This window comes from Sus scrofa, chromosome 13 (genome assembly GCF_054392235.1).
Source record: "Sus scrofa isolate SSC_HxYL_T2T_F1_AM1 chromosome 13, Sscrofa_HxYL_maternal_Yorkshire_Landrace_v2.0, whole genome shotgun sequence".
Lineage (NCBI taxonomy): Eukaryota > Metazoa > Chordata > Mammalia > Artiodactyla > Suidae > Sus > Sus scrofa.
The window spans coordinates 215,934,086-215,948,056 of record NC_139395.1 but is presented as its reverse complement, the minus strand read 5'-3'; the positions used below and the strand labels follow the sequence as shown (position 1 = coordinate 215,948,056).

At 46.9% G+C, this 13,971-nt stretch overlaps 1 protein-coding gene and 1 long non-coding RNA gene across 10 annotated transcripts in view; one reads left to right on the top strand and one right to left on the bottom strand.

Annotated features, from left to right (window-relative positions):
• The window catches only part of HLCS (holocarboxylase synthetase), a 212,541-nt gene that overhangs the window by 38,944 nt on the left and 159,626 nt on the right, over window positions 1-13,971 (top strand). For 8 of the 9 annotated variants that reach the window (XR_014825174.1, XR_014825175.1, XM_084992093.1 and 5 more), the window contains one exon: window positions 780-959. Coding sequence is in view for 6 of the 9 variants with exons in the window: in XM_084992093.1 (XP_084848219.1) it covers window positions 780-959 (180 nt within the window). In the remaining 3 variants the exon portion in view is untranslated. Of the gene's footprint in view, window positions 1-779; window positions 2,020-2,498; window positions 2,871-13,971 lie in introns of those variants that run through there. The other variant, XR_014825176.1, reaches the window with a different exon arrangement.
• The window catches only part of LOC146397887 (uncharacterized), a 419,652-nt gene that overhangs the window by 367,043 nt on the left and 38,638 nt on the right, over window positions 1-13,971 (bottom strand). The gene's annotated exons all lie outside the window — the stretch shown is intronic.

Sequence of the window (13,971 nt, the reverse complement as noted above, 5' to 3'; positions counted from 1 at the left end):
TTAAAGCAGTGACTAAGGCCACTCCTGCCCCCAGTAGCTCCGACCAGTAGGTGGACTAGTGGCTTTGAGCAGGACCCACGGTGCCTCCCTGGGTTCAGTGGCCACTGTACTGGGGTTCCCAGCACACCATATTCCTAAAGATTTGGTCATCTAACCAGGTTAAGTGACTTGCCCATGACCGATGAGTGATAAAACTCAGGACCTGGAAATTTGATTCCTCTCCAGGGTCACGTCTGCCATGTCCTTTCAACCTCACGGCCATGGTTTTAATGGGCTCCCACCAATCGTTTTATTGCCTGTCATTCCTTTCCAAATATTCAGGTTGCAAGTTCATGTCTTGCTGATAAATTTGGAGGATTCATGTGCAAGTTTTCAGGAAAACTGGTAAAGATACTTTCTCTTATTTAAAAAATTTTTTTGTTTTTTTTTGGAGGGCCACACCCACGGCATATGGAGGGGTTGAATCAGAGCTGTAGCCACTGGTCTACACCACAGCCACAGCAACACCAGATCTGAGCCACCTCTGCCACCTACACCACAGCTCATGGCAACCCCGGATCCTTAACCCCCGGAGCGAGGCCAGGGAACGAAGCCACAACCTCATGGTTCCTAGTCGGATTCGTTTCTGCAGCGCCACGACGGGAACTCCCAGACATACAGCAAGGGGGTCAGGTTATCCTTACATGTATACATTACAATTACATTTTTCCCCCAAGACACTTTCTCCTAATGTTGCTCAGGGCCTCCGTGTCACGGAAGGGGTGTTTTCTTTCCCTCAGGTGCACTTGGAACTACCTCCCAGTTCTCCAGCGGTACAAACTCAAGAGGACTTCGATCTGCTCAAATCAAGCAATTTTAGAAGATACGAAGTCCTTAGGGAGATCCTGACCACCCTGGGCCTGAGCTGTGACGTGAAGCAAGTTCCTGCCTTAACCCCTCTCTACCTGCTGTCCGCCGAGGTGAGTGGGTGCTCGGCCGTGAAAGCCGGTCATCACGCTCAGATGACCGTCTTCAAAACGGGGACTCATTCAGTTGAGGGGGGTTTCAACTTTGATTTCTGTTCAGAGTTTCTATTTCTTTCTTTAAAATTTTTTCTATTATAGTTGATGTACAGTGTTCTGTCAGTTTCTGCTGCACAGCAAAGGGACCCAGTCGTACAGACATACACATTCTTTTTCTCACATTCTCCTCCATCACGTTCCATCACACGTGAGTGGATAGAGTTCCCTGTGCTGTACAGTGGGATCTCATTGCTTTTCCACTCCAAATGCAATAGTTTGCATCTACTAACCCCCCAATCCCCGTCCACCCCACTCCCTTGCCCTCCCCCTTGGCAACCACAAGTCTGTTCTCTATGTCCATGGGTTTGTTTCCTTCCTGTGGAAAGGTTCATTTATGCCATGTATTAGATTACAGATAAAAGTGATCTATGGTATTTGCCTAACTCAGTTCACTTAGTATGAGAGTGTCTAGTTCCATCCATGTTGCTGCAGATGGCATTATTTTGTTCTTTTTTACGACTGAGTAGTATTCCGTTGTGTCTATGTACCACATCTTCTTTATCCAGTCATCTGTCAATGGACTTTTAGGTTGTTTCTATGTCTTGCCTATGGTGAATGGTGCTGCAGTGAACATAGGGGTGCATGTATCTCTTTCAATGAAAGTTTCATCTGAATATATGCCCACGAGTGGGATTGCTGGGTCATATGGTAGTTCTAGATTTAGCTTTCTGAGGTACCTCCATACTGTTTACCATAGTGGTTGTACCCACGCACAGCTGACTTTGTCTCACCTCAGAGCTTTGCCTAGAAGTCACTGTCCCAGAGATGTTTCCTAGTTTCCAGACCAGATGGGACCAGCCAGCTTTGTGTCCTCATAGGGTTTATTTTTGAACTTTTTCCATAGTGGTTGTACCTAGAGTTCCTGTCCTGGTGCAGCGGAAACAAATCCGACCTGGAACCATGAGGTTGTGGGTTTGATCCCTGGCCTCCCTCAGTGGGTTAAGGATCCAGTGTTGCCGTGAGCTGTGGTATAGGTCACAAACATGGCTCAGATCTGGCATTGCTGTGGCTGTGGCTTAGGCCAGCAGCTACAGCTCCAATTGGATCCTAGCTTGGGAACCTCCATGTGTTGCGGGTATGGCCCTAAAAAATAATAAAAAAAAAAGGACCACAGTAGTTGTACCAATTTACATTCTCAACCAACAGTATAGGAGGGTTCCCTTTTCTCCCCACCATCTCTGGCATTTGTTATTTGTTGATTTACTAATGATGGCCACTAGATTTTCTAATTTTTTTTTTTTGTCTATCCCTGTGGCATATGGAAGTTCCTGGGCAGTGACAATACTGGATCCTTAACCTGCTGCACCACAAGGGACCTCTTCTATTTCTTTGCTTTTTTTTTTTTTTTTTAGGGCTGCACCTGCAGCATATGGAAGTTCCCAGGCTGGGGGTTGAATTGGAGCTGTAGCCGCCAGCCACAGCGATGCCAGATGCGAGCCGTGTCTGCAACCTACATTACAGCTCATGGCACCACCGAATCCTTAACCCACTGAGTGAGGCCAGGGATCGAACCTGCATCCTCACAGTTCCTGGTTGGGTTCATTAAGCGTTGTGCCACGACGGGAACTTGGGTCTCTTCCCTTTCTATTTTGACTTCAGGTTTGGGAGCCACCTTAAAGTTGTCCAAATGTAACTAATTTTTTTGGTGTTTTTTGTAAGGGAGGGAGAGAAGACCATTGGAGTTTAGAGGGTGTTGTCTTCAAGTTATGGCCCTCTCCACCTGAGGGGGAAAAGGTCCCTGTTTTATGTGTCAAGAGCGTACTTAGAGACCACTGTTTATTCGATTGGGATTAAAAATCTTCGCTTTGATTTGGGCCTTTCTCAGTGAGTCTTTGCCTGGGAAAATCACACCTTTTATTTGTGCTGGTGTCTGCCCTCCTGTGGCAGAAGGGGCTCTGGATTTCAGTTGAGATCTTGTCCTCTTGTCTAAAAGGAAAATGCCCTGCTGTTGGGAATGTATTCGGGAGTTTCCCTGTGGTTGTTGCCTGCTGGGGCAGGTTGCTAGACTTGCCAGCTGTGTCTTCTCCCTAATCCCTTTGCTTTGCTAAGCTTTTGGTTAGTTTAGTTCTGTCTCCCCTGACTAGGGAAATGTGTGAGTTTAGTGATGTAACTGAGGAGTTTCAGCAAATACCTGATATAGTCCAGGTGCGTCTAAACACCAAACGTACCTGCTTTCTCTCGAAAAGAACAAATCATACCCTCCACCCAATATTTTAATTCACTTTTTATTTTTTGCTGAGCCTGCAGCATGTGGCAGTTCCTGGGCCAGGGATTGAACCTATGCCACGGCAGTGACTACAGGTCCTTAACCACTAGGCGCCAGGGAACTCCTTCCCACAACATTTTTGAGAGGAGGAGTTTTTTTTTTTTGTCTTTTTACCTTTTCTTGAGCCGCTCCCGAGGCATATGGAGGTTCCCAGGCTAGGGGTTCAATTGGAGCTGTAGCCACCGGCCTACGCCAGAGCCACAGCAATGTGGGATCTGAGCTGCGTCTGCGACCCGTACCACAGATCATGGCAATGCCGGATCCTTAGCCCACTGAGCAAGGCAAGGGATTGAACCCACAACCTCATGGTTCCCAGTCGGATTCATTAACCACTGCGCCACGATGGGAACTCCAGGAGTTCTCTTTTGGATTCTCCTTTGACCCTTGGCAAACTTACTTTCCAGAGGAGAGTAGGGCAGTGAGCAATCGGGTAGGATGTGCTCCCTTGGAGAAGACAGAAAAGCTGAGAGCATTTAGGATTAGGATACCTTTTAGGATTATTTGAGGACCGATGAAATACATATGGAAGTTCCGGGTAAATTGTGTTATTTAAGCCTTAGTGCAGTTACTATTGTTGTTTGGCGACTGAATGAGTTAAAAGTGTATTCTGTGCCTTTTAAATGCCTGGTACCTAGTCTAGACAAAGTAGGAGTTCCCTGGTGGCGCAGTGGGTTAAGGATTCAGCTTTGTCACTGCAGTGGCTTGGTTGCTGCTGGGGCATGGGTTCGATCCCTGGCCCCAGAACTTCCACATGCCACGGGTGCAGCTAAAAAAAAAAAAAAAAAAAAGTCTTACTTTTTAAGACTAAATAATATATTTAATTAAAAAAATTTAAACTGGAGTTCCCGTTGTGGCTCAGTGGTTAACGAATCCGACTAGGAACCATGAGTTCGATCCCTGGCCTTGCTCAGTGGGTTAAGGATCCGGCGTTGCTGTGAGCTGTGGTGTAGGTTGCAGACGTGGCTCGGATGACGCGGCTCGGATCCTGCGTTGCTCTGGCTCTGGCGTAGGCTGGTGGCTACAGCTCCTATTGGACCCCTAGCCTGGGAACCTCCATGTGCCGTGGGTGTGGCCCTAGAAAAAGCAAAAAGACAACAACAACAAAAAAATTAAACTATAGCAAAGGGTGATTTTTTTTTTCACTGAAGAAATATTCATTGGATTTTTATTGCAGTTTGCATTTTTTAGCCAGTTTGCCCTCTTCTTAATGGGTGCTCTTGGGAATTACTGGTACGACTTTTGTGGGCACCTTCATCTCAGGACTCAAAGCCTCATATCATTTCTGTTTTATATGTTAATAGAAAAAGCATTGGCTCTGTCTTGTGACTTACAAAAGCGTATCAAGATAAGGCCGGTCCTCACAGCTTCAGCCACCTCTGGACCTCCCACCTGGGAGGACTGGGCCGAGCCTTGGGGGTGAGGGTTACTGGTCCTCAGGGGCTGTGGCTATCACTCTCCTAGACCTTTCCTGAGCTGAGGCGGGACGTGTGAGGGGTGCCTGCCTGCTCCCGGGTCGGGGAGCCATGTAGACCCAGGCTTGGCCCTGACAGTGCTCCCTGACCTCTCGCATGAATTCTTCTGGCCGTGCTGGTCCCGAGACCCTTGGGTGTAGCAAGGGAGAGGAAAGAGTGACTTGCTTTCATGGTGTTCTGTGAGCAGAGGTGTGGAATTCTAGGCTTTCCCGGTGTCTTTTTTAGGATGGGCATGACCTGAAATACCTACGGCTTTGTCTTGCGTGTCTGTATATAGTACAGTACACAGTAGATGCTTCATATTTGTGTGCTGGTTCTTTAAACTGCCTAGGGCTGGGGAACACATTGCCCCTGTTGATTGGTAACTCCTGTTCACAAACCCTGGGAATGCAATGCTTGAATAAGATTAAATTCTTGCTCCGTGGACACATACACAAACACTCCACACAGCCCCCAAGCCAACCAAACCCTTTCTTACATAATAACTCTGGGAAAGAGTAATTTTCAAATGACTTCTCATTTCGGGTCCTCCTCTTGGTCTGCTTGCTCCTGAGAATCTATCCTCTGGTCTACTTTTCCTTTGGGAGCCCAAGGACTGAGCGTGAGTGAATGATTGTTATGTATATGCGTCCTCATTTCTTTCTTTCTTTTTTTTCAGGGCCGCACCCATGGCACATGGAGGTTCCCAGGCTAGGGGTTCGAATCAGAGCTGGAGCCACTCGCCTACACCACAGCCACAGCAATACAGGATCTGAGCCACGTCTGTGATCTATACCACAGCTCATGGCCATGCTGGATCCTTAACCCACTGAGTGAGGCCAGGGATCGAACCTGCATCCTCATGGATCCTAGCTGGGTTCGTTAATCGCTGAGCCACGAAGGGAACTCTGCATCCTCCTTTCTTAGTGTTTGTTACTCTTCTTAGATGACCCTGTGTCTGCTGTGGATAAGGATGTAAGGATTCAGAATTTCTGGAATACAGGTTCTCTGAGGGATTATCATGCAAATAAATGTGGAGGTGGCTGCGTACTGACTGTGATGGTCTTTGTGGAGGCAGCTAGGCCAGTCCTGGGGCTCCCTGAGGTGGAGACATTTTGGGGACCTTCCAGTCATTGTGCGGGTGGCTCAGTATTAAGAGGAGAATGACCACTGGTAATAGAATTGGATCGTACTTTCTATCCGATTTTCCTTCCCGAGCCTTCCTAAGAGGTCTCCTTGCTCCCCATGGACTTAAGTTACAGGGGAAGATCCTGGCATCCCGCCGTCTGTAACACAAGGCCTACTTTTGGGATTAGATTCTTGTGCCGGCTCTTGGCTTCCTGCTTCCTGGAAAATACTCTGTGCTGCTGGGACTCAGACCTCTCACCACAAGGTGTCGCTGCTGAGCTAGGGCTGCCTGCTGAGCGGGCATCCTGATCCCTAAAGCAGTGCTTTGGAGATTGGATTTTTTTCCTCTCTCTACATCAGTTTTGCATAGTATAATTAGTAGTTTTCCATTATATTGGTGGCACTTTTTGGGGGGGGCTGTGGAAATAACTTCAGAGTCGGTTAATAATACTCATCTTTCATTAAACATTTACTGTGTACTAGGTACTATTACAGAATAGACTCTGAAAGAGCAAAATAAACACCCTAGTTATCTAAATACTGTTACTGCATACCAGCTGTGTTTATACAGTTTGGTGCCTAGACACTCCCTCTTTATAGCAAATAGTACAGAAGATTTATGAGGCACCTATGTGTTTCCATATTACAGTGATAGAAATGGAAAAAATAATAGCACGTGATCCATGCAGGGAAAAAAACACCCAAGGTACAGTGGACCCTTGGCGTTTGCTGGAGGTGTGTTCTGAGACCTTCAATGACACCCAGACAGCACAGTAGCATGTGATTTCTGCTATAAAATCCAGTCATGTATGACTTCATGCGTGTCACCCTGCATGACACGAATTCAAGGCTCTGTGGAGGTGCAGTCTCTGGGCGGCTGAGCTGGACTTCTTTTCCAACCAAGGTCTTCCATTTAATTGAATCTTCCAGGAGCAGGACTGAAATTTAGGGCTCTGCAAAATCGCAGCATGTAGTAAAACCATACAACCCACACACTTGTACGCCACATACATGTGTCTGTAGAAAACAGACTGGAAGGATATACAGTGTACGCGAGGGGTATATTTTTGGGTGGTGGGCGTAACTATTTTAATGCACTTTAAGAAATGACTTTGGGGAGTTCCCGTCATGGCTCAGTGGTTAACAAATCCGACTAGGAACCATGAGGTTGCGGGTTCGATCCCTGGCCTTGCTCAATGGGTTAAGGATCCTGGGTTGCTGTGAGCTGTGGTGTACGTCACAGACTTGGCTTGGATCCTGCGGTGCAGTGGCTCTGGCATAGGCTGGAGGCTACTGCTCCGATTAGACCCATAGCCTGGGAACCTCCATATGCCATGGGAAGTGGCCCTAGAAAAGGCAAAAAAGGCCAAAAAAAAGAAATACCTTTGTACTTTCTAAATTTTTTATTATGAATGTGCATTATTTTTATAGTGAGCAAAATCAGTTATTAAAAATTAGAAAACCATGGCGTTCCCATTGTGGCTTAGTGATTAACGAATCTGACTAGGAGCATGAGGTTGCAGGTTAATCCCTCGCTCAGTGGGTTAAGGATCTGGCGTTGCCGTGAGCTGTGGTAAAGGTCACAGACATGGCTCGGATCCAGCATTGCTCTGGCTGTGGCATAGGCTGGCAGCTGCAGCTCTGATTCCACCCCTAGCCTGGGAACCTCCATGTGCCGCAGGTGCAGCCCTAGAAAAGACAAAAACACAAACAAACAAACAATTACAACAACAACAAATTAGAAAACCAAATTACTGTATGTCATTGGACTTGGAAGGCATCTCATAAATGGTCAAAGCAAAAGGCCGGGTATTGATATTTTATTTAACATTTGACACCTATATTAATCATTGTAGAAGGGTTAGCTTTGTTACTAAATGACTTTACTCTGGCTACGACGATTAGGTTTGATTTGAAGCCCTCAGGTCAGCATGTGTGTGTCAGGGCCTCTGCTCTCCATCCATTTGCTCCTGTGGCTGGATTGTACTTACTTTTTTTTTGCTTTTTAGGGCTGCACTTGGGGCATATGGAGGTTCCCAGGCTAGGGGTCAAATCGGAGCTATAGCTGCCGGCCTACGCCACAGCCATGCCGGATCTGTAACCCACTTAGCGAGGCCAGGGGTTGAACCTGCACCCTCATGGTTTCTAGTTGGATTCATTTTCACTGCATCATAATGGGAACTCCATTTTTTTTTTTTTTTTTTTTTAATTTTACAGCCACATCTGTGATATAAAGACCTTCCTGGGCTAGGGCCTGAAACTGAGCCACAGCTGTAGCTATGTCAGATCTTTTAACCCACTGTGCCGGGTCGGGGTTCAAACCTGCACCTCAGCAGCAACCCAGGCCGCTGCAGTCAGATCCTTAACCCACCATGCCATAGTGGGAACTCCCTGGTTGTAGTTGCTAATTCAAGTGTCCCCACCAAGTGTACCGCTGATTGGATGTCGCTGTTTCTTGCCTTTGGAGCTATTGTGAACCATTTCTCAAAGGAGACCACATACATGTTGACATGATGTCTTGGTGGCAGCCCCCTTTAAACAGGTAGCTTCCTTTCTGAAGGCGTGGCTAGATCCTGAGACTCAACGTGGGGGCCACAGGGTCTGTGGAGTGAGACTGCTAGGCGGCCAGCCCGGCCTCCCACTGTTGGTGGGACGGGCCATTAGCAAGGATCCACCTTTCCTGTGTGTGTGCGTTGGGGGGGGCACCCGTGTGTTTGTGCACAACAAACTGATTTCACAGAAGAGCCACACTCTTTCCCTGTTAGTCCCTAAGCCTAATTGGTCCAGAAACTCACCCTCTTGTTTCCATTTCTCTGGGCTCTGTCGGTGTTTTTAGTTCTGCCAGGGAAATGCCAGAAGGAAGATGTGCAGTGAGATAATAGGGGTTTGTGTCCAGAGGGGCAGCTGGTGGCTTTGGACAGGCTGGGACGGCACCTCCGCCCCCAGCGGGTCCTTTTCCATCCCCCTGGAGGGAGGAGGAGGTGGAGGAAGAGCAGGAAGGGGGCGGGATCATGCAGAACCCTTTGCAGAGCTCAGCAGCCTGGGAGAGCTTGTCCCTCTTGTCCTGTGACACCCCGTTTGGATCTTGGGCACCCCTGCTCTTTCTGAAACAATAAACCTGGGATTCTTGGAGTTCCCGCACCAGCACAGTGGGTTAAGTATCTGACTGCGGTAGTTGGGGAGGTGAGAGTTTTATCCCTGGCCTGGCGTAGTGGGTTAAGGATCCAGCATTGTTGCAGCTGTGGTGTAGGTCTCAGCTGTGGCTTGAATCCAGTCCTTGACCTGGGAACTTCCATATGATATGGGTGTGGCCAGTTAAAAATTTAAAAAAAGCTGGGATTCTTTGGGCGTTCCTTACAGCTGGTAGTTAGTGGCATGGAGGCAGCCTGAGTCCCAGAAGCAGGCAGGATGTTGGCAGGAGTCCCGCCACAGGGCATGTGGTTCCTTTGCCTTGGGGTCAAGATGTAACCGAAACGAGAAGTGACAACTGGGTTTGTTATTAAAGCAACTGAGCAAAAAAATTACCATGTTGTGCATGTGTGTAATTTTGGTGGTGTGGGAGTTGTGGGATGGATCACATGTGCTTAAAAACAAAAACCAGTATAAGTTTCATTTTTTTTTTGTCTTTTTTTGTCTTTTTTGCCATTTCTTGGGCTGTGTCTGCGGCATATGGAGGTTCCCAGGCTAGGGGTCTAATTGGAGCTGTAGCTGCCAGCCTATGCCAGAGCCACAGCAACGCAGGATCCGAGCCGCGTCTGCAACCTACACCACAGCTCACGGCAACGCCGGATCGTTAACCCACTGAGCAAGGGCAGGGATCGAACCTGCAACCTCATGGCTAGTCGGATTCGTTAACCACTGCGCCACGACAGGAACTCCTTTTTTTTTTTTTTTTTTTTTTTGTCTAAGTTTCATTTTGATTCAACCCCAAATTGGTTGCGAAACATTTCTCCCTCTGCCCAAACAGGTATTGTTAATAAGAATGGTTTTGATATTTGTAAATGTGTCAAAAAAAAACCCCTTCTACCTAAGGGAATGTTTTAATTTTTTTTTTGGCCACACCTGCTGCATATGGAAATTCCTTTGCAGGGGATCGAATAGGCACCTCCACAGAGACCAGCTGGATTTTTAACTCACCCCATTGCACCTCAGTAGGAACTCCAGGAATTACTCTTTTTTTTTTGCTTTTTAGGGCCAAACCCTTGGCATATGGAAGTTCCCAAGCTAGGGGGTCAAATCGGAACTTCACAGCCACAGCAATGCCAGATCCCAGCCAAATCTTCAACCCACATCACAGCTCATGGCAACACTGGATCCTTAACCCACTGAGTGAGGCCAGGGCTTGAACCCACATCCTCATGGATCCTAGTTGGGTTCGTTAATCGCTGAGCCACAAAGGGAACTCCAGAGTCTCACGTATTTTTCTGACTTACCTAGGCTTCTCCAATTAAGAAAAAAAATCTGGAGTTCCCGTGGTGACTCAGTGGTTAATGAATCTGACTAGCATCCATGAGGATGCAGGTTCGATCCCTGGACTCACTCAGTGGGTTGCCATGAGCTGTGGTGTAGGTCACGGATGTGGCTTGGATCCTGCATTGTTGTGGCTGTGGTGAAGGCCGCCAGCAGCTACAGCTCCAATTCGACCCCTAGCCTGGGAACCTCCATAGGCCGAGAGTGTGTCCCTAAAAAGCGAAAAAAAAAAAAAAAAAGAAAGAAAGAAAGAAAAAAAAGAACAGAAATCTTTGCTTTCCATTTTCTCTAGCACAGCATTGGGCACAGAAGCCTCCCTCCTTCCACCTTTAATCCGAGTTCTGAATCTTGAATGTACAGCGAGAGGGAAACTTGTAGTGTTCCTCTAAAATCAGCTTAAAAATAATTTTTGAAGATCCAAAGTAGAGGGAAACTCAGAATCCCAGGTGCACCCTGAATGGCTTTTGACATGTGGCTGATGGGCTGTCGTGGCGGCTATTTTACAGTTCGGCACCAGCTCAAGAGCAGCTGGCAGATTAAAGCCAACGTTTAAAAGCTTTTATAGCTATGAATGTTTTTAAGGGTCTTTCAAATACCTCTTGCTCTCTTTTCTTTCTTCCTTTGCCCTTCACCCAAACTGGAAATTTTTTGTTCATTTCAACTGACTTCCTGTTATCAAACATAATACCTATGGCAAAGGTGACATGATGAGTTTGACATTGAAATGCAAAAGATAGAATACTTGGGATGTTTTCCTTAGAAAATGCCTTCCTTTTATTCTGTTTTTTTGGGGGGTTGGGCAGGCTTTTCAGCTACTGTATGTGTTGAATTTTTACTCGAATTTTTTTTTTTGCTTTTTAGGGCCACTCCTGTGGCATATGGATGCTCCCAGGCTAGGGGTTGAATCGGAGCTACAGCTGCCGGCCTGTACCACAGCCACAGCAACTCAGGATCTGAGCTGCGTCTGCGACCTACACCACAGCTCACGGCAACACCATATCCTTAACCCACTGAGCAAGGCTGGGATCGAACCTGCGTCCTCATGGATACTAGTGGGTTCTTAACCCACTGAGCCACAATGGGAAATCCTTTACTCGAATCTTGATTCCACAAGAAAGTTTGAGAGCGATTCTGGGGTGACTACTCCTGGACTACAGTAGAGGCAGAGACTGGTGGTGCTTCGTGGGAAATGCAGACAGACACAACTTTGGTTGTTCTCCACTTTTAATTGATGTTCTTATGGTTTGGGTTTTTTCCGTGTTGTAGCTTTTTTTTTCTTTTTCCAGCTGAACGCAGGGCCTATGGAAGTTCCCAGGCTAGGGATCAAATCTGAGCCGCAGCTATGAACTACGCCACTGCTGCAGCAATGCTGGATCCTTAACCTACTGCACTGGACCAGAGATTGAACCCTTGCTGCTGCAGAGACAATGCTGGATGCTTAACCCACTGTGCCACAGAAGGAAGTCCTGTGTTGCCACCCTTGCTGGCTGACCTGGGGGAGGGGAAGTGGGTTGGAGGGAGCATCGTCTTCCGGGTTTCCTTCTGGGGACAGCACCCTATCGAGGAAGGGTGGTTTTATTTCCTCAGACTATTTATACCTTCCTCCTATGCAGTTACAGATTTGTGGATGGATAGCAGGCTCTTTTGGAATAAAAAATCCTCCAGGACCAAATGCTTTTTGTCTTGTACACCAGCTCCTAATAGCTGCCATGTGTGAGTGCGTATGGATTATGGCATTACCTCCTGGGGAAGTCGACTGGAGCTGTCTCTAGGAAGTCTTGCAAGGCTCTTAAGAACAGATTTTTGTCTCCCAAGTTCAAAAAATACGTCTCAGGGAATAAGGCCACATGGATACAGGTTAGCAGGCGTGATCAAAGGGCCTCTTATGATAAGGTGCAGAGCCGAGGGCAGGACTGAGGTGGGCACAGCAGCCAGGCAGCCCGCGGTCACAGCAGAGCCATCAGAATGTGGCTCTCCTGGCGGCCTAGCTGCCAGTCAGAGCAGGAATGTTGGGGTCTGAGACCCAAAACCCATTTGAGAAATGTTCTAGTTCAGCTTTTGGGGATGGGAATTAGAGCTGAGGAGCAGGTTTTGTTTCCATTCATGGTAATAATTTGAGAATGTTGCTCCGAGGATTGTGCTGTCTTGGGAAAATGTTCATGGTGTTTCAGGGTTTCAGCACTGACAGGCAGTTTGTGGACCTGGAATGGTGTTTAATCCTCGTTTCCCCTGCCTGAGCGGGAAGGGCAGCGGCAGCCTGGGTCCGAGGTGGACCTCGGGAGGGAGGCTGGGTCAGTACGGGGCAAAGTTTCTTTGGCTTCCTTGGGAAAGCAGGCCAACTTGGCAACAGGAAAACTCGGCCAAAACTTTTCCATCAGTTTCTCTTGGAGATAAGAAGAGTTCCGATCGCCTTCTTGGTCATGTTCCTGTTTTGGCCCTCTGTGGCTGCCTAGGAGCAGGTGCGTGTCGCCAGGCACTGCTGTGCTGCCCACAGCCTTCCAGGTCCCGAATATTTCCAAGAAATGCAGTTCTGCATGATCCTTCTGCTTGTGTTGTGAGTACTTTTCTTTCTTAAAATGGTTTCAGGCTTTGGTTTAATAATATAATCCGCGGAAGAAATACTGGCATGTAGACTATAATCTTGTTCTTAGTAATGGCAAAGATATCATCCCTCATACAAAACCTAGACAGATGAGATCAAACCTCATTTGATCAATTGAAGAACATGGCTTCAAATGAGAGTAATTGGCAATCTTTAGAATTTTTGTTTTAATGAACATGTTTTAGTGGTATTTGTCTTATAAAGAAATGCCATAATTATATGCATATGATTTAACTAAAATCTTAAAATGCTCTAAGATTGCTGAATTAAGGCCATCCTTGATGTGGAGGTCTCTCTCCATTTATCCCTGAGAATGAGAGAAGGCTTAGGTTATTATACATAGAGATTTGTTAAAATGTGCTTTCCCAGTGACACATGGAGATACACAGCAGCACCGTTTTTTTAATAATGATTTTTATTTTTCCCGTTAGAGCTGGTTTACAGTGTTCTGTCAGTTTTCTACTGTGTAGCAAGGTGACCCAGTCACACACATGTATATCCCTTCTTTGTTCTCACATTATCAGGCTCCATCATAAGTGACTATAGTTCCCAGTGCTACACAGCAGGATCTCATTGCTTATCCTACAGCATCGTTTTGCTCTATGGGTTTAAGTTCTCCTGAGTGTCTCCTGCGTGTATGTGTGAGTGTGGAGAGAGAGGGGTTATGGGCAAAGAGAAAGACTACATTAGCAGGCAGCTCCTGTACCTCCAAGATTTAAAATCCCGACCTTCTATTTAATAGAATGCTACCGACCCTCTCCAGGCAGCAGGACTGCCGGATTCACAATGGGCACGTGAGTCAGTATCATTAACCTTGAGTCTTCTCCTGAGCCCTGATCTGTAAAAACTTAGTTTAAACCTGCTTGCCTTCTGCAGGCGTTAAAAGTGAATTTTCTTCTACGGAAACTTCGAAAAAGTTTGCTTTTCTGTGCCAAGGAAAGTGATAAATTGCTTATTTTTGAGGAAAAATGGATTCGGTAAACAGCAGTTACT